The sequence below is a fragment of the Solea senegalensis genome, linkage group LG10 (genome assembly GCF_019176455.1).
Source record: "Solea senegalensis isolate Sse05_10M linkage group LG10, IFAPA_SoseM_1, whole genome shotgun sequence".
NCBI lineage: Eukaryota > Metazoa > Chordata > Actinopteri > Pleuronectiformes > Soleidae > Solea > Solea senegalensis.
Genome location: NC_058030.1, coordinates 16,984,658 through 17,004,554, shown reverse-complemented (window position 1 = coordinate 17,004,554; position 19,897 = coordinate 16,984,658). Strand labels below are relative to the sequence as shown.

Genomic DNA, 19,897 nt, shown 5'->3' with positions numbered 1-19,897 from the left:
TGTAACATGATGAAAATTATTTATTTTTTTTGCCTATTGTGTGAACTGTGGTGTGTCTCTGTGGTGTGTCTCTTCGCTTCTATAATATTGTACATTGTTTACATGATGCATGTTATGATATGCTGTTCTACAAATTTGATTTGATCAAAGAAACACTTGAGCGACGGCATATTTCTGTGTGTGCATGCACCTTTTCTAAATATGTTTATATCTCATAAGACAGCCACTCTCCTCAATGATCATGCCCTGACCAAAGCCTTGCTTTGGCTATTTTCTTTTTAGACAGCCAGATGACAGGAAGACATGATCAAGCACAGGAGGAGGAGATCTTAGTGACTGGACTCAGATGCTCTTTCATCTCCTCTACGCCATGCCAGCACACACTCTTAATGCTTCATTTTCCCTACACACAACGGGGGGCGGTCTCCTCAAAGACTGCTTCCTGAGCGCACTCTCTGTGTTTGTCTCTGTTTTTTGTTTCCAATTCTGCTTTAAAGGATTCATCCCTGATTGAAATACAGATGGAAATAAACTTTATATGCACCTCTATTTTAAATGCACCTCCTTTCCCTGATGGGTAAGAGTAAATATGTGTGTTTATTTTCTCTCATGAGAGTTCAGAGTTCTTACAGAGTGCAATAATGTAATAACAGGTTAGTCTAAGTATTGCAGTGTGAGGAAACGGGGCTATAGTTATTTCTTTGTCTCCATATTTACACCAAACTGCTTTGAAAATTAAATAATATTAATGAGAAATCTTTTTTTCTGTTTTGAAATTAGACTTTAACTGAATTGATTCACTACACATGATGCTGGTGTGTGATAAATTGCATATTGTTATTGCTGCTGAGATTCCCCTAGATTAACAAGAGAAAACTCCGACTGTGCAGATCCTGATCCATCGTCAACATATATCATTCATTTACATTCAATGCATTTACATCACACCAACAAGACGAAAGAAGTCCAGGATATCACACACACATTTAGCCTGAGCCCATATTCAGATCTGCAGACATGCAGGATTTAACTATGCTGAATTGGCAGCCTTGAAAAAAGATGTGTTCAATTTGAATATTCTCATTAGCAAAGAAAAAGGAAAAGCCTTTTTCAGCAAGAGGAAGGGATACGAGAGGATAAATGGTTCGCACAGAGGGAGAGCGGGAGAGACTTTGTGATTACATGGCAACTGCACAGCTACAGTAAAGCTAACCTATTCTGTTTGAATTATGTATTCATATGTTGACAGGCTACAGCAGGGGAGAGCCCATGGGACTCTCGTTGATATCCCTTCAACACAAATACGACAACTTTGTAAACCTACAGTGAATCTGGCAGGATGAAAAGCACCGTCTGCACATAGAGTGTATATAAATATGGACATAATCCTCATGGTTTATAAAGTGGAATCCAAAAGGTGTGATGGAATTAGTGGCTGGAATTGAAGTTTCAAGTACTTGTCACTTGATTTTTAACACTGGTGAACATTTGACAGAACTTCAGGTCGTCTTCATTAAAACATAATGCCAATTTTGTAAATGATGTTCCAATTTAGTATAGGGAATATGCAACGTGTGGCACATATGAGTGGACAAGAGTGGAAGGTGCCACGGATAACATGCCGAAGGAGAATGTCGTGTAATGTCACGTGTCGATAGCTCGGTCGCTGATCAGGACGTACGTACGTACGCTGCTACATGAGCGTGTGGATAGTTACGTTGTCGCCAGTTTGTACAAAAACATTCATGGCATAAGTTCCATACAAAAGACCAGAAAAGGAGTTTGTATTGTGCCTTCAGTGAATGCTATGATACGATTTAAAAATGATCAATTTGTGTTATTACTACACTCAGGAGTTATTATCAAATACTCAATCAAAAATGTACAGCACTGCATGTAAGAAAAGAAAGACACACTGATGAAGTACCTGCTGGCAACGAATATTTTTCAGACGTACATAGTAAGCGTATGGATTCTATAGAATGTGAATAGATGCCGCTCGACGCTGGTAGGCGCTGGGTCCAGGTCGTCGCTGTGAAGGGTTAGGCTCGGCTTTCGCCTGGTAATCCTTGATTTGGCACTTTCGACTCTTCATACTATAGTGGACTGACTATTAGTGTGACTGACAGATAGTTATCATTCTATAGTTGTCATGGTTTGTTTGGCAACCGGAAGACGACTTCCATTCCAGTCTATGCCTCTGCACCAGTTCTTGACCACTGACCTGCACCTGTGCCCTGCTTCTTCCTGTTTGTAACATTACATTGTGAAACATCCATAAATTAGATAATCCTATGACTTGCATGCAGCTCACAATAAGTTGGGAGTCAACCTATGCTGTAGCGGTACCCAGGCCTTAGACTTAATATAAATACATACATGATATGTTCTTCAATTAAGCAACAATCCATGAATGGTTCTGTTAAGCTACAGCTGACTGATCGGCTGCACTGGAGACTGGCTCCTCAAAAGAAGACTGATTTGTTTGCTGACCAGCTCGTTTGTATGCCGGTATTGTCCATGTGGTTGGCTGAGTGACTCTGTAATGTGATTCCAGGCCTGCTGCACTGTATCTGACAGAGTGCAGGGATTGATATAGAGGGACGAAGAAGAGACTGACTCTCTCTCTCTCTGGGTTTTCTCTGCGAACAGCCAGAATAAGAGCGATGCGGAACCCAACGCTGACACTTTGGCCTTAAAATGCTATTAAACTTAACTGTACTAAAGTCTATTGCAGTATGTTCAATACGTCCGAGTTAAGAATCTCAGTGCTGCATCACTGAATGGGTAGGGGAGTTATCTGTGGGGGGCGGGGGGGCAGGGTCGGTTGGTTGTGTTCAACCATAAATCATCTTGTTTCCAAAGCCATGCTGACACTAATTCAGAAAATCACCTATGTTTTCATTCATCCATCATACAAAGTCGTGATTCTCTGTTTCTGAGTGTACAAACCAGCAGGAAGGTCATCCAGTTAATTGAGATTTAGGTTTACAGTTATTTACAGCCTGCATTGATTGAAAAAAAAAAGAAAAACACTTTCCCATCCAAGGTCTTGCTTTTTCTCCACTCCCTGGGGTTCACAGATGCCTGTCACATCACCATGAAAAGACAAGAGAGAGGCAGAGCGTGACACAGAGACGCCCCCTGACAGAGATGGCCGGATTGAGAGGTGGAGCTGATCCCTGAGAAGCACTGCACGCTTTCTATCCTCCTGCTATCCTGGTACTCTGAGGCTCACAGCTGACGTCAGTTTTATTTCTGTCCATCCCTTGGTCAGGGAGGGGGTCATTGTCTCTGATGCATTATTCACACACACACACGCTGCAGAGAGACGGATGTTATCTTGACAGGGCAAAGCAACTATCACCTCTGGCTCAGTGGCTGAATAAACACGAGAAGCATACACAGCAATAGCTGTGGCTTCGGTCAGCCTCGTTTATTATTGCTGCTGATTTGTCCTTGAGTATCATTTTGAAAAAAACTAACAACACTGTGTTCCAGTCAGAAAAACAAACTTCCTTTCAGTCTTTAAATAGATTTCATGAATGCAGGATTTCTGTCTTTTTTGGTGTCTTTTTTGCCATTGTGGATCTCTCTCCTATTATTCGCTTTAATAAAAGGCAGACTTTGTTTTCACTGTGCAAGGGAAGCTGCTGAGGGAAATAGGAACAGGTGTGTTGGTTGTTGGGACAGGTCTGTTGATTAAAGGATTGTGAACAGTGGGGCCCCAATTTGGAAAAACAAAAAATACATCATAGCTGATTTAGCTCAAAAGTTACATTACCCCAAAATGAATATTAATTGCAAAATGGTGCAGCAGGACCAACTCACAACATACATTATCTCTATTGGTTTGTATTTATACAGTGCTTTTTGAGTATTGATGACCACTCAAACCTGCTTTACACTACAGTTTTGCTATTCACCCATTCACACACACTTTCACCTATATGTTTCTGTCACTCATCTTTCATATCCATTCACATACTGCCGTACACCCATCAGGAGCAATGTGGTGTAGGAAGTATCCTAGACAAGCAGATCCAGGAACCAAACCCACAACGTTCGAAAGACATCGTCGTCCTTTTATAGGTTATAGGATAGGTTCTCTACCATATTATAGAACCATCATTTTAACAGTCTGAGAGGATATGAATCCAAGTAAATTAGTTGTCAGCGTTAAAACTAAGGCTACCAGGGTTTGTCCTGGCTTACATCAGCCGCCACTTCTATATCAAAGTTCAACAAATAAATAAACATTAGCAAGACCTTTGCATAGATGAAACACAACCAACCAACCAAAAGAAAAATCACCAGAAATCTAAATGTAAATGAACACTAACAATAGCTTCAAGCATGAAATGATTAACTTTTCTTACAGCTGAATGTTTCCTAAATAGGTTTAGTCACACTATTACCCATTCCCCTCGTTTCCTGTGTTGGTTTACGACCTTCTGATTGAATGCTGAAAAGGCAGATGTGTGCTTTTTAAAATGAGGCTTTATAAATAGCCTATGATGAAGAGTCAGCTCTTAGAACAGCACTAAAAAGGATGGTCTGGGTCAAGATATTAGAAATGTATTGTGGAGATTTTTTCTGCGTAACAGAACATGAATATCAATAAATGTAACCTTTAGCAGCTCGTATTAGTGAGTCAACAGCTTGTTGTACACTGGAACAATGTAATCCTTCATTTGGAAGCGTGTTTCGGGGCCACCTGAGGAATCCTACTCAAATATCTGCTCGTATTTTTCCACCAGTAAAATAGTCGGCTGTGTTCACCACCAGCATGTTGTTGACCGTGTGCTGTTTATGAGCCGAGAGGATTATAGGTTTTTAGAGCTTTTTAGACAAAAACATCTTCCTGCTGTGCCTGAAAACAGTGCACACAGAAAGTGAATTAAAACAACTAAGTGCAAGGCTAAACAAGCCAAAGAAGATTCTAAAAGCTGAGGATTTTGACAAAAGCCATCAGGAAAATTATGAAAAAAAATGTTTTTTTTACATCAGCTTTTAAATCCTGGCTTTTCTTGCACACTCTTTCTTTTGTCATTTTAATCTGTTTATGAATTTGCAAACAATTATTTGTTTCCTGCTTGTCCGCTGCAAATCTGGTAGGGCAAACCATTAAGTCCATGAAATTTTTCATAGAGCCAACAGTAGACGTTTGTGATTGTTGGTCTTTATTTTTTACTTTATTTTACAGTTCAGTTCCACATGATTTTTCGAGGTCTAACCTAACACGTGCTTTATTACAGTATCATTTCATCATGCACACAAACTGTCAACGGGTTTCGAAACCACACTGCATTCAAAGATTATTCAAAAGTAAACTATTTACAAATATCTGGTTCAATGCTCCCACGATGTTTATGTTCTGTGCAAAACACCATGTTTATTCATTATCAATGTTCGCTCTGCCTTAAATCTTTCCCATGACCCAGGGTTTTAGTATATATAAATATAAATATGGGTTTCAGAAGAAAGGCCACTGATGGGATGTACCACAGCCATCAGCTGCGAGCGCTAACACAGTCATTGAAATGCTAATTTTTCAGATAGAGGACAATGACCTGGCCACAGCCAGAAAGCCAAGGCGTTACTGGGTAATGAATGAGGAGAGAATTTTCCCCAAAACACACACACAGCAGTGGTAGGAGAGCTGTGGTGTTAGACACACAATATGTATGTTTTGTCCTCTCACTCTTTGGTCACACCTATGGTCAATTTAGAGTATCCACTTAACCTAATCACCAAACTGCATGTTTTTTTTGGACTATGGGAGGAAACTGGAGACAGAGCAAAAAATCACCAAGAAAGGAGCAAGGATTCAAACTGGTGACCTTCTTGTCGAGAGGCAACAATGCCAGCCACTGCTCCGCCTTGTGTCCCTTAACCCCTATACTGAACCAGTTGCTCAGAAATAAGGAACTGCCTCATTAGTAACGGTTTAGGTTTCCATGAGGACTAATGGTCCTGATAAGGTCAGTGTTCATGCCGGGAAAAAGGTCCTAAAGAGTTAACAAATACAAGAACACACGCTTGCACTTAATTTAGAGTGAGGACACTCATAAACCCTAACCCAACCCTAACCCTAACCTTAACTATCAGAATTTAATACCTTTATCCTAAGCCTGATAAAAGGTTCCCCCAAAACCCCTTAAGTAGTGAGGACCAGCCAAAATGTCCTCACTCCATATGGTTTATATGATTTTTGGTCCTCACAAAGCCACAAATATAAGAACACATACAATTGCAGCCATGCCACATACAGTATAGAGACAAACAACCATCTACTCTCACACCTATGGCCAATTTAGAGTGTCCAATTAATCCCTAAATCTGCATGTCTTTGGACTGTAGGAGGAAACCGGAGAAACACGCACACACACACACACACGCACACAAGCACGTGCACGAAGAACACTGGAACAATTTCCCTAAATAAAGCAGGGTGATAATGAGATAAAACAGTGTTTGTGACTGTCTGGCTTAGAAAGTTAAACCATTCAGTCATCACAACAGTTTCTTTATTATTTAATAACAAAAGCTTGTGTGTGCTGCTTGTATATATAAAAAAAAGCAGTTCATGTAGAGTAGAGCATAAAGGTATTATATCATTGTGAGTGATTGTGGAGCTATGAGGTTCACTTGGTTTTCAAAGTGCTGATATAGAGCTGCTGCCCCTCACATTATCAGACAGGCTGTTCCATGTCGCTGATTTGTAGCTGGTACGGAGAAAACTGATTGCCTCGATGCAGTGCAGCACAATATTATAGTACAATCTCTTATAGAGGAAAGTCCTGCACAACTTGTCACGTACAGCCGAAAAAATGTATGAATCAGGCCAAAATATTAAAATATTCTGAAATTCTCAAAGCTCAGTCAATTGCATTTGTCCAGTTCCATATAGTGATGGAAATGCACTGGCTCTAATGTGTTTGTATAAGGACCCAAGAGCTCACCAGGCTGCCTACAACATAATGGAATATGCATGGATGCAGAATCATGCCAATGCATTCAAGATCTGTCATAGATCATAGACACTGTCAGACCTGCATTGTGTTTCTGGTAACCGGACAAAGTCCAATATTCTTCAGGTTCCCCCTCTCTTATAGCTGCTAATTATTCCACTCTGAGCTGCTAAGGCTTTGTATACACTGTAGACAGATGACTCGACAGCCTACGTCCCTCTGTGCGTCTCCGTCAAACAGGAGGCAGTGACTGGACATGAGGCCGGACAAAAAGGAACATACAGCACAAACACAACGTCAAATCAGGCATGAAAGGGAGGGCCACCACCGCAGCCGACAGTATTTCCACAGTAATTGGTTGTTTTCGTCTCCGTCAAATGGGGCCTTATAATGAACGGATTTGATATAAAATAAAAATAGGGTGCACCACGGCTCTCTTCTTCTTTTTTTTTTTTTAAATACCGTCATTACTAATACTCATTACACAGAAGAGAGGTTAACCTGAGCAGCCTTTTCAGTCCGTTGTCATGGCTTTACTTGGAATGTCCCTTAATGTTTTTGAGGTCCTTCTTTGAAGAGCGCAAACTTGCATTTGCATTTTGAGCTGCTGGTCATTTCGCCACATTGACTCGTGGTGCTTAATGCTTACTTAAAAAGGTAATTGCCTCTGACGGCCGGGTAGTAGGGATTTCATTAGTTCTCTTGCCCCCCCCCCCGTCTCACAGTAAACATTTTACCTGGACTAATTAAGCATCAGACATGACACATCAGAGACGCTGTTCCACCAGCATCCAGACTATATGCCAAGGTCTGCCCTCTCTAAATAACCTGCCAAAGCTGAGCGCCTCATCTCTCTAGTGCCCTGTAGTTTCCCTCTGCCTTTGGAGGATGCACATTTAAAGCCAGTATTAATGAGCAGGATGCAGCAAAGTCAAAGGTTGAAATGTTAAGGGGTTTTTTATCCACCAAGAATGAAGTCAAACATTAAGGATTTTTCTTTGGGACTCTTTAATACTGATCTGACAAAAATTTCATGTGCTAATTAAAGAGAAAGTTAAGGCATTTGTGACCTTTGACCCATTTTGATAGATACATCAGTTAACATGTTTTTTATTTTGTCAGCACTTTAATTTGTAAAAGGTTTGCCCCTAATTAAAAACAGTTAATGTGAGAGTTGCGTCCTCTTGTCCTTTTATACCCCAAGATTGGTATAAAAGTAACATTTATAGTAAATAAATGCCATTAAGCAAGCTACTTTTTTACTTTAACTTGAGTACATTTTTAAGCCAGAACTTTTACTTGCACTTAAGTAAAATCTTAATCAAATTAGAGGTACTTTTACTTGAGTAAAATATTTCGGTACTCTTTCCACCTCTGGCCTATTCCCAGTATATAAGCTGGAAATACACAATATATTACATTTAGTGAGGTTTTTGGTACACATAAGTAAAATGACCATGACAAATACTTGTTTTCTTGACTTTTCTGCACATAGGTAGCACTTTAGTGTAATTGTCTATTTGAATTTAAGTTTTCATCCTTCGTTGCCCTGGTCAGGTCCTGGATCAAAACCAGATTAGTCCAGCACATTCAGATTAGTCTGAACAGGAAGACACTCTGCTAAATTCCCATATAAGATAAATAACATAAAGATGTTAATTATCTTCCCACATAAGGTAAAAATCAAACATTTCACAGCAGCACAAAGGGTAGCAGCATAAGGGAAAACGTAATTAAGGATGAAACGAGAGAAATCACTGAGAGAGCACAAACCTCTAACAAGATACAACATATCCAGATCACCACCAATATCTAAGAATTTCTCCCATGGGCCATTACTTACACTCCCACACAATGTCACACAAATCCACCTTTAGCTTTTTGAGTTGAGCTGCTCACAGACAGACAGATGTGTCCACAAGCACAGTAACAGTTGTTTTTCTTTCTACACCCAACCCTCATTGAACACACAGCCAAAGAAGAAGAACAACAACATGCACAATGTTCATAAATGATCCTACCTTTGCCGTTTTATCCTAATAATGCTCATGTTTAGTTGCTGTCTCTGCAACATCCAGCTAATCCAAAGGTTTTTGTGTTACTTTGAGATGATTCTGGGCTGTTTCCAGCGCCTTTGACTTCCTGGTCATGGTTGAGCTCTGCAATTGGCCTCCCACTGAGAGTGTGCACCTGTGCACTTCTCCATGTGGGAGATGAACCAATAGCATTGTTTGGAGGGATGTCCTTTCTCTTTTTGTTGCTCTAATGCTTCTAATGAGTCATTCAAATTGACCAATGAGCTGGTGCGATACTGTTCCAGGACATTATGCACACGGGGATAGAGGTTTGTACAAAGATTTATCTGAAAATAAAAGGATTCATGATTTCAGATGGAATTGACACTTATTAGTAATATGTGAATGAAATTACACTCAGCACAGATTGTGCCATTTGGAGATTCTGAATGAACCTTTCCCTGCTAAACTGTAACTTTGCTCTGTGTCACTTCATTAAAATCATGATTAGTAGGTTTGTGTTTATCTTCATGATTTTATATTTAACATTCACCCTAAAAGTGGGACCTTTTGTTAGGCAGAAGTAAAGTAAGTTTTGTGTCATTTACTCTACACATTTACCTTTTCATAGACACCAATATTACAGAAATCAGTGATACACTGGGGATTTTTGAATTGTGAATGTTATATGAATTCCCTTTAAGAGACAAGAAAAGAAGGATAAAAGAAAGTCTTGCAGCATAATTAAAACTTTTTTTGTTTTTTAAGTGTATGAAAAAGCTGCATTTGCCTGCATGCACCACTAACTGCTTCACGGCAAGAATGTATTCACACCACATGCTGTAAATTAAAGTTTAAATTATGATACCCAGGGGGCCTTTGGCAGTCTATGGAAGTGGATTTGCATGATGAGGGTAGCGGGAGCTTCATCCTGTTTCATTTTAGCCTCATATAATGCCCTGTGGCAGCCCTCAGACTGGAGGATATTCAACTCACTTTTTTATTCTGCACATTAACAGTGCTGCACTGGCTCCCATCATTCTTACTTGACTGCACAAGGGTTGTTCTATGTCGATCAGGCCAGAAATATTGTGCATCTCTGCTTTGGGTTAATGGAGAGAAAGACCTCACTGAATCCAGATGTTCTCCACTTGTTTTCAAGAACTGTATTTATTTAATAAACCACAGGTCTCTTTAAAAAGGTCTCACTTTTGTCACACACACAACACATTGCAGAAGCTGCGTTCAAAATCGCGTGTATTCAGTTGTCAAAATAAACACATGAGGTACAGAATTCAGTGTATAAATCATATGAACCGCTGACTGATACATGCTCACACATACATTAACATACACTAAACTTGTAAAGTCAACTTTGTTGAACACATCAAAGGATTGGGATAGGTCCCTGTCAGTCAATCTGCATAATTCCTTGCTATCTGAATTCAAATTCCCCATTTGCTTATCTATCCGTCGTTTTTCCGCAGAGGTTGGGCTCATGAGAATGACCACTCATCACCATTATCTTTTTGCTGTCTTTATCTATTACTTTTTTTTTTTTCTTCATATGAGGAAAAACCTCAGCTGAAGATGAAGTGACTATTGCTCTAGTGGGAACAATAGTCCACCCTTTCTCAGTGGCAGTCTTTATCATCTTGTGTGAGCGGTTGAGCAGAGAGTCACACACACGCAGGAGAAAATAAAACTGATTTAAGGGACTGATACTATTGAAAAAAAAAGGTGTTTACAATGAAATAATGAAATAAATCAAAAACACTCCTGTTAATGTGTCCTGTTTTGTGCTGCACAATAAAGGGAATGAAAAGCACATTTTTATGAGCGACATAAAACACATTATTACCTGTAATCTCTCCAAAATATAACTTTATATTGATATTGTTGGGCTGTTTCAGTTACTGTTACTATTAAAGCTGCTATGTTTGTCTGTGACACTTTCATACGTAGACTTTTCAATCACACTGGGTTGTGAGGCACGTTGTAAATAGAGTTACTGTGATATGTTTGTGTGGACTGTATGAGCATCAGGACATAGATGGTATATTACGGTATGTGAGCGCCCTCTACAGGTAGTAGGTGGAACTGCAGATAGAAGGCAAGTTCGGTTTTTAGGCCTTTTCCACTGGATGAATGATTCATAAGATGGAATGCAGCCAAGGCAACAGGTAAAAATAGAAGGTGTCTTCTTTTTTTTTTCTTTATCTAGAAGTTGATGCTCTACAGTCAATAATTGTCAAATCTGTGAGGGAAGAGAAATAAAGTATGATAATGTTGCAATTTCAGTGATGCAACTTCATCATTTACCATCATTAACCCCCAAAAAGAATGAAAATAGTATGCAATTACTTTTGTACCCATTTCTTTTATGTACTTAAGTAAACAACAACATGCATTTTGAACAAAAATAATAAACCACACTCAACACAAAAGATTACAAAAGGGGAGAAGAATATTTATACAATTACAAAACCCAACGTGGGACAAAAGAATAACAATTTAGTGAGGACAAAGAACACGAGCAGTACAGTAGGCTATCAATGAGGTGAGACAAGTGTGACACACACACACACACAGCCTCTCCTCAGGCTCCACTTCTTCTCTCAAGTGGTTAATTAGTTTGCTTCACATGAATAAAAAAGCAAGGTACAGGAATATAAAGCATCGGGGAACAGAGAGATAAACAAAGCACGTCATCCTCTGCAGCCGCACGTAGAAAGCAGCACAGAAAGGATTAGATTTTGTGTGGTGATTAGGATTAAGATATAGATTCTGGATTTAAAACAACAACAACAGTATTGACACTGTGGGAATCGGAGCAGCTTTGGTTTGATATCAGCATCACTGAGCCACTAATGTGCAAAGACTCACAGTATCGTGTGTCATTGTCTGGGGTTGTTCTAAATCTATAGTTGTGAAATAAAAGTGAGCAGGAGGCTATGTACCTCTGTTAATATGCAATAGCTCATACTAAATTATACAGTATATAAAACACAAATATGCACAAGGTTACACTGATTTCCCCAAGACACAAAACTACTTTTTTTATGTTGCATTTTCAAATGAGGTTAACAAGAAGTACAAAGGTTAATTCATTGACTGGCGTTTGCTCTGGTACAGTAGGTGGTGGACACACTTTTGCACTCTACTGGGTCTAGAGCACGCATGTCCAAAGTATGGCCCGCGGGCCAATCACAGCCCTCGGTGAGATTTTGTGCGGCCCACAGCTTTGGTTTTATAGGGACTTGGACAAATGAAATGAAAATGAAAATAAAATGTTTATAAAACAGGGCATTTGTATGTGAATAAAATAAAAAATAAAAGTCTGAAGTGACCGTTGGGCCCTGGAAATCGCCCCCTTGTTAAAAAAAAGTTTAGACACCCCTAGTCTAGTGCAAATCAAAACTAAGGGAAGCCTTTACACCAATGCCCTTAAAAATGCAGCGTACTAGAATACTCACATGAGTCACAAGACGCACACAAAAGTACCTTCTAGAGTGGTAAAAACATGAGGTATCCATTCATAAGTGGCCTCTAAAGCAAAATATGAATTAAAAATGTGTTTGTTTCTGAAGGAGTGAGAAAAGTGATGCTGTGTCCTATAAGAAGCCGTTGAAACTTAATTTCCTATGTGAGCTCTTCCAATCAGAAAGGGTGCTGTTGTGAAGTTACTGCTGCTACATATGTGTACCAAAGGGTGTCCTTAGAGGAAATATATGATATGATATGATATGATATGATATGATATGATATGATATGATATTATATTAAGTCGTATATCTGTGCTGTGCCTTCTGGTCTCGGATTGTGGGATTATAAAACACCATCTTTTACAAAAAAGTAATTCATCTTCCGCTACAACATACTGTATGTTAAAATTAAATGTTAAAATACAGTGCTTAAGAAATGTAAACATTTTAGTAGTCTTTCAAAAGGAAAATATTGTTATTTATTTGGCAAATAAGAAACTTCAGAGCAGACTCACTGGGTTTCTTCTTTGAGAAGTCACAAATGAATCAAACATTCAACCACTAAAACTAATGTAAGTAAATAACTTTGACATCTTCATCAAGAAATAAAGTGCTTTACTATTTTTTTCTGTTTTTTGTAAAACAGTACATTTGAAAATTAATAGATAACAGTAATTATTATATTTAGATAGATAGCATTAAACATATAATGTTGGTTACAGAGCTTCTACATAATGGTGTATGAACCATTACAGAAACAGCCAAAATTATGTTGATCATTATTTTGTATTATTATTATTATTATCATTATTATTATTATTATTATTAATAATAATAATAATAATAATAATAATAATAATAATAATAATAATAATAATAATAATAATAATAACAATAATTTAGGGCAGCTGTGGCATAAACCTTACACTGACTTGTGGTTTAAAACTTTGTTTATCACTGTACATACAAAGAACATAATAAAACAACAAACATACAAATCATAAATTACCTTATATGATACTCTCCTTATCCCATGTCCTTCTTTGTGCATCATCCATACTTAAAATATCAATATTTGCTTTAATGCGACCAAACAAAGTCTTCTGAAATTCCTGTGTCCTGATCCTCACTCCTGTCCAGTGAGTGGCAGTAATGGGCGTTTTAGTCGACAATGAACCTGAACAGAAGAAGAAGAAGAGCCACAATATTGACATTAAAGTAAGGTAAGTTGAGGATACACACGTACATTTAGCTTTAATTAACCGGACTTTCTCCAGCTGTACGAACGTCGCTGTCATTTTACACGAAAGTGTATTCATGTACCATGTTTCATATACATGCAGTAAGACAAGACGTGCGAGTATGCTGCTGTGTTTTGTTAGCTTCCTGATAGCATTGCAGGTGTAATGACACAGGAAGTCTGGATATTGGTGTTAAAGGGTGTTTTTTTTATTTTGTTTAATTGTGGAATATTATCGGATTCTGTGTGAAGTATTTAATTGTACTGAAGGAAAGTGAGTAATAACGCTGTTATAGACATGAGCTGGTTTAAAATGCAGGTGAAAAGTCAGCTCTGTTAAGCAAACAAATCATTAACATGTCAACAAATCAGTCAAAGGTCTTTGTCCTCTGGCGTGTGTCCAACATCTACTGGTGGATGTTAACATTTGATGGTGTTCCCTGCATCTATTACACTGAGCTCATCTGTCAGTGTCCTCCTTTCCAGGCACATTGACCTAATTCTTTAAGGGAAAACCTGAAAAGTGCTCTCTCAACATGGAGGCGGTCGTTAGCCTCCTAAATGTTTTCCACAGTGAGGACGGAGGATTTCCTGTGACACTCGGCCTCTTTCTCATCTTTCTATGTCTTCTCTACTGGTGAGTAAATGCCTATAAGCATCCTCTGTTTAGGGTGTAGTGTGTGGCTGCAGAGGAAATAAAATCCTCTTCTACTAACAGAAAGCAACTGAATCTGTGCTCCGTCTTCCAGGTATTCAGTGTACCCGTTCTCAGTTCTCTCTCGATGTGGCATCAAACATCCAGACACAGTGCCTTTCTTTGGCAACCTATTCATGTTTCGCCAGGTAAGACATGGATGCAGCTTCCGTCAAATTTGGACTTAAATCCCTTTTCCTGTCTCAATTTGTGTGCATTATGATGTCCCACTCTACTTCATTGTATTGTAAATGTATTGTTTATTCACACCCATCGCCAACCTGACCCAGAAAATAATACGTCATGGAATGTTGATTATGTATTTCTTTACACTGATGTGATCACTTACTAAGTCATAATCAGATTTGCCTACTTCTTTACAGACAGCACAGCTATGAAATTAACAAAGACAAACAGAAACAGCCCATAATGAAAACTTTAACTTTACATGCAAACTATCATCACTTTCATTCTAGTGTTTCAAGTTTTGGATTTAAGATTAAAAAAAGTCAGCTTTTAACCAGTTTTCTGACAAGTCAACGAGCCATTTCCTGCTATCCTATGATATGTTTTTTATTGTTATTTAACGTGTTTTTTTCAGGGTTTCTTTGGCCCGATATCTGATCTCATAAGGACTCATGGCAGGGTTTGTGGGTAAATACATGTTTTGTTTTTTTTCATCTACATGGTTTAATGAACCGAAAGTTTGGACATTTTTATAAATTTGTGAAATGAGACATGTCAAATTCAAACAGTGACATACATTAGCAACATTGATTGAGACTCTTTGCTGTTGATAGGTACTATTTGGGGCGCAGACCGGTGGTGGTGATAGCCGACCCTGACATGCTTCAACAAGTGATGGTCAGAGACTTTAGCAGTTTCACAAACAGAATGGTGAGGACATCAGCTCAAGAAAAGCACACACACACACACACACACACACACCAAGTGGTTTCTCACAATTCACACAGACTCAGTTGCTGTTTTGATAACAAACGTGTTTTTTTCCCCTGTTCTCATTCTGTCCTTTTGATAAAGGCTTTTCGCTTTGCCACCAAACCCATCAGTGACTGTCTCCTCATGCTGAGGAATGAACACTGGAAAAGAGTGCGGAGCATCCTGACCCCGTCCTTCAGTGCTGCCAAGATGAAAGAGGTGAGATAAGAGTGCTTGGACTGTTTACTTGTACTTGATATTTGTCCCTTAGTGGGAAGTTGTGTGAGGGGGGAAATGTGGACAGGTTGGTTTTGAGGGGTTATTTGAAGATGACCTGGTATATGACTGGTATAATCTTTTTTCCTGCAGATGGTTCCACTCATTAACACAGCCACTGATGCCCTAATGAACAACCTGGATGTATATGCGGAGTCTGGAGAGGCCTTTGACATCCACAAGTGACTACATGAAGTTGAACTAAAACAAACAAAAGTCATCTTCTGGTGTCGTTTGTGTCTCATTTTTATTTGCGTCTGTTTTTTCAGATATTTTGGCTGGTTCACCATGGACGTTATTGCCAGTGTGGCATTTGGAACGCAAGTGGACTCTCAGAAAAACCAAGACGATCCATTCGTCCGCCACGCTCAGATGTTCTTTTCTTTCTCTTTCTTCAGGCCGTTGTTGCTGTTTTTCAGTCAGTTCAAGTCTATTTGTGTTACTACCGTTTATATAACTTAAGTATTACAGTGGGGCTATTTATGCACGTATATAATGAAGAAAAAAAACGTAACTTAATTATGCCGAGGACTAGAGACTGGAGGGTTTATAGATACAAGATACAAGTTTCCTACATAATCCATGACTGCATGTTAACAAAAAAAAACCTATTTATTTTCAAATGTATCAGTCAAACATATTTTCTTCTGTGTGCTGTGTATAGGACTAAATGTTGTGTACGCAGAGACACAAACAATGTTTAGTTTAGCTATATAAATAAAGCTGCCTTGCCTAACAAATGTGTTTTTTTGCATGTACAGTGGCTTTTCCTCACATCATGGCTCCACTTGCGGGACTCCTCCCCAATAAAAGACGGGACCAGATGAATCATTTCTTTATCAACACCATTCAGCAAATCATCAAGCAGAGAGAGGAACAGCCTCCGGAACAGGTGTGATTGTTGTTATCCCAAAAAGTGCATCCAGTGTTTCAAATGTTTAAGGAGCTTGCCGACATTTGTCTGTTTGACTGCCTACCTCAAAAGATTCATGCATTTTAATTAGGTGGTTTGTCGAGGTATAGGTTATGGCCGAAGAAAGAAATGATGTCCCAGATTTCAAGCATGTTAAAGAAATACTTCACAGATTTGCATTTAGCTTTGTATTACTAGAATAGGGGTAGTGTTTTTGAAGAATTGTGCTTCCCAACCTCTTTTTCCAGAGAACTTCCCGAGTCGAGAACTATCTTCATTCTTTTTTTTTGTTACGTGTCCACCAGTGGGGACGGGAACTCGTTCCCAGAATGTAAACAGTGTCCGCCATCTTTGCTAACAGTTACACTAACAGGACCAAGTGTGGGCACGTAACAAAGAAAAGAATGAAGATAGTTCTTAACTCAGGGGAAACTGAGGTTGGGAAGCACAATTTTTCAAAAATATTACCCATATTCTAATAATACAATGCTAAATGCAAGTCGGTGAAGTATTCCTTTAACCTCTATGACTCTCTGGGTGTTTAATTATTATTATTTATTTTATTTATTTGCTTGTAGAGACGCAGAGACTTCCTTCAGCTGATGCTGGACGCTCGCACCAGCAAAGAGACTGTGTCTGTGGAACATTTCGATACACTGAACCACACCGATGACCTCAGTCACAGGAACCAGCAAGCACGGCCGTCGGCCTCGGATCACAGCAGTCCTCACGCGCAGGGGCCGCACACCAGAGGGCCTCAGAGAAAGATGATAACCGAGGATGAGATTGTGGGTCAGGCTTTAGTCTTCCTCCTGGCAGGCTATGAAACCAGCAGCAACACGCTGGCTTTCACCTGCTACCTCCTGGCTCTGCACCCTGACTGTCAACACAGACTCCAGGAAGAAGTGGACGAGTTTTTCATTAAATATGCAAGTATTAACGAGCGGTTTGTTCTGATCGTGTTTTCCTAATCTAGTTATGATAAAACTTCACAGTGGTGCGTTGATCTTGTGCGACCTGTTGTAGGAGTCACCAGATTACGCAAATGTTCAGGAGCTGAAGTATCTGGACATGGTTATATGTGAGGCCTTGCGACTCTACCCTCCTGGATTCAGGTAAAGGAAGTAGCCAAATATAAAATATGATATAAAGATAAATTATGTCCAATAAACATGCTGGATCTTTTTTTTTTTTCACAGGTTTGCACGAGAAATCGACCATGATTGTGTGGTGAATGGCCAGTTCCTCCCTAAAGGAGCCACGCTGGAGATCCCCGCGGGTTTTCTCCATCATGACCCAGAGCATTGGCCAGAACCTGAAAGGTTCATCCCTGAGAGGTAAGTCACGTTGCATTTTCAGTTTCCTAATGTGTCTAATGGACATCCGTGACTAATTAAACCTGGAGTAACACTTCCAAGTCACGTGCAACAGTCAAATCAAGCAACTGTAACACTGTGCTTGGAGCTGTCCTTTCAGAAAGCTATTTTATTAACCTTCAAATCAAGATAGTTGCCTTCCATTGTGTTACCTGTGGGATTCTCTGTTAGACAAAATCATCCAAACCTTGGCTTTTCTGCACAAACCATTGTTGTGTCTTCCGTCTGCCTCTGAGAACACCAGAGTGCTTTCTTGCAGATATTTTGTATTTCTCCAGTTATCTATGTGGATTCCTAACACAATATTGGGTCCTGTGAATGCTGCAAAACAGCAAAGATAATGGTATTATAAATATTTAGTAGACTCAGGTTTTTACTCTATGATCTGTATGTTTTAAGCTGTACATGTAGATTAAGTTATTGCTCCCCAGATTCACCCCTGAGGCCAAGGCCAATCGACATCCATTTGTGTACCTGCCGTTTGGGGCCGGACCCCGAAACTGTGTGGGGATGAGACTCGCTCAGCTGGAGATCAAAATGGCATTAGTTCGTCTGTTTCACAAATACAACATTGTGGCCTGCACTGAGACGAAGGTGGGTTTGACTGGTTAAACACTTAAGATAATAATGTTTTAATGATCAACAAAAGAAACAGCTGACTAGACTTATATGACTGAAGCAGGTAGGTTTACTGTGACTTCATGAAATAAACAGAGATTTCAAACATTTGTTGTGGAGTTGGGGTGAATGGAAGAGGAATGGATGTTTTTCCTGGGTATGGTAACATGTCATTCAGTGCATTGCCATGCTGACTGGATACTAATCATAAAATAACTTTAAATAAATAACTCACCTTAGTAAAAGCATCCACTTGAGCCAAATCCTCAGGAACATGTTTGTCTCAGGTTTCCCCACAGTAAGTAAATGGCTCCAGTGTTAAGGAATAGCTGAACTGGTAACACAACAAATGAATGATGTTGATGGTGCACAATGAAAAGATGAAATATAAAGTATACTATTGGCTTAAACCAACCAACTTAGTGGTGGCAGCATGGTGTTCAAACAAAGGGTATATGGCTGCTGCTTCTTCTTCTTCTTCTTCTTTTGGCTTTGTGGCAGTCTGGATGCTTTAAGGACATACTGCCTCTTTCAGGTTTACACTGGGACTACATATTGACTTTAATACTGCCATAGCCACTTGATGATCCATAGATCCAGCTAAATACCTGATGGAAATAGTTTGAATGCACAAATGTATTGTTTTAAGCAAAGATAGTAAGAACATGACTGAGCACAAGTAACCTCCGTTCACAGAAGCAATGTTTCATGTTTGGCTTTTCTTTGTGCAGGTTCCTCTTGAGCTGAAGTCAGCAAGCACTCTGGGACCGAAAAACGGCATCTTTGTGAAAATCACGAGGAGAGACGTGGACGGCAATTAACTTCACATCCAGATGATTTGAAAACTCACTTTGTAGGGATTCACTTTAAATGTGTGTGCAGTTTTCTCAATCAGAAATACTTGAATCTATAAATATATAACTTAGACTTTGGTTGTTGTTGTCGTGCTCATCTAGTGGCTCATCGCGTCATGATGAATGGGACGTGCAAAGAGTGTCAGGTTCGAGAAGAAGTGAAAAACAGTACTGTGATCTACTGTCGTGCATAGCAATCCTGGATAATGTGCAGCTTGTATTAAGAACAGACTAAAACACTCTTGTTAAAATAACCATTTCTGTATATTTTCCATTTCACCAGGAGCAGACTATAACAGATGTACAGTGTGCTTCTTTATGATTATCCTGTTTTTTAAATATTATGATGATTTATGACAGTGAATTCATGTTTCTGTGAAACAATGTAACTCGGTGGCTAAAATGATAAAAGTTGAATAAAGCGAGCTGCTGTGCTACCCTTAAAATGAGTTTATTGACCTCTGATAATGCCGAACCATTAAAATAAACAGATGGACTAAGTACATACGTACA

General features: G+C 39.2%; 1 protein-coding gene across 2 annotated transcripts; it reads left to right on the top strand.

Moving 5' to 3' along the window:
- Window positions 1–13,623: 13,623 nt before the first annotated feature.
- On the top strand, window positions 13,624–19,830 carry tbxas1 (thromboxane A synthase 1 (platelet)). Of its 2 annotated transcripts, none has more exons than XM_044036410.1 (14): window positions 13,624–13,697; window positions 14,201–14,351; window positions 14,464–14,557; window positions 15,010–15,062; window positions 15,209–15,305; window positions 15,450–15,566; window positions 15,717–15,805; window positions 15,893–16,041; window positions 16,385–16,515; window positions 17,115–17,465; window positions 17,563–17,651; window positions 17,736–17,873; window positions 18,344–18,506; window positions 19,262–19,830. In XM_044036410.1, the coding sequence occupies exons 2-14, from the start codon at window positions 14,251–14,253 to the stop codon at window positions 19,349–19,351; spliced, it is 1,662 nt and encodes a 553-aa protein (XP_043892345.1). In that variant the 5' UTR covers window positions 13,624–13,697; window positions 14,201–14,250; the 3' UTR covers window positions 19,352–19,830. The 2 variants fall into 2 exon arrangements, with proteins under 2 accessions (XP_043892345.1, XP_043892346.1); XM_044036411.1 differs by having other exon boundaries at window positions 13,649–13,692.
- The last annotated feature ends 67 nt before the right edge of the window (window positions 19,831–19,897 follow it).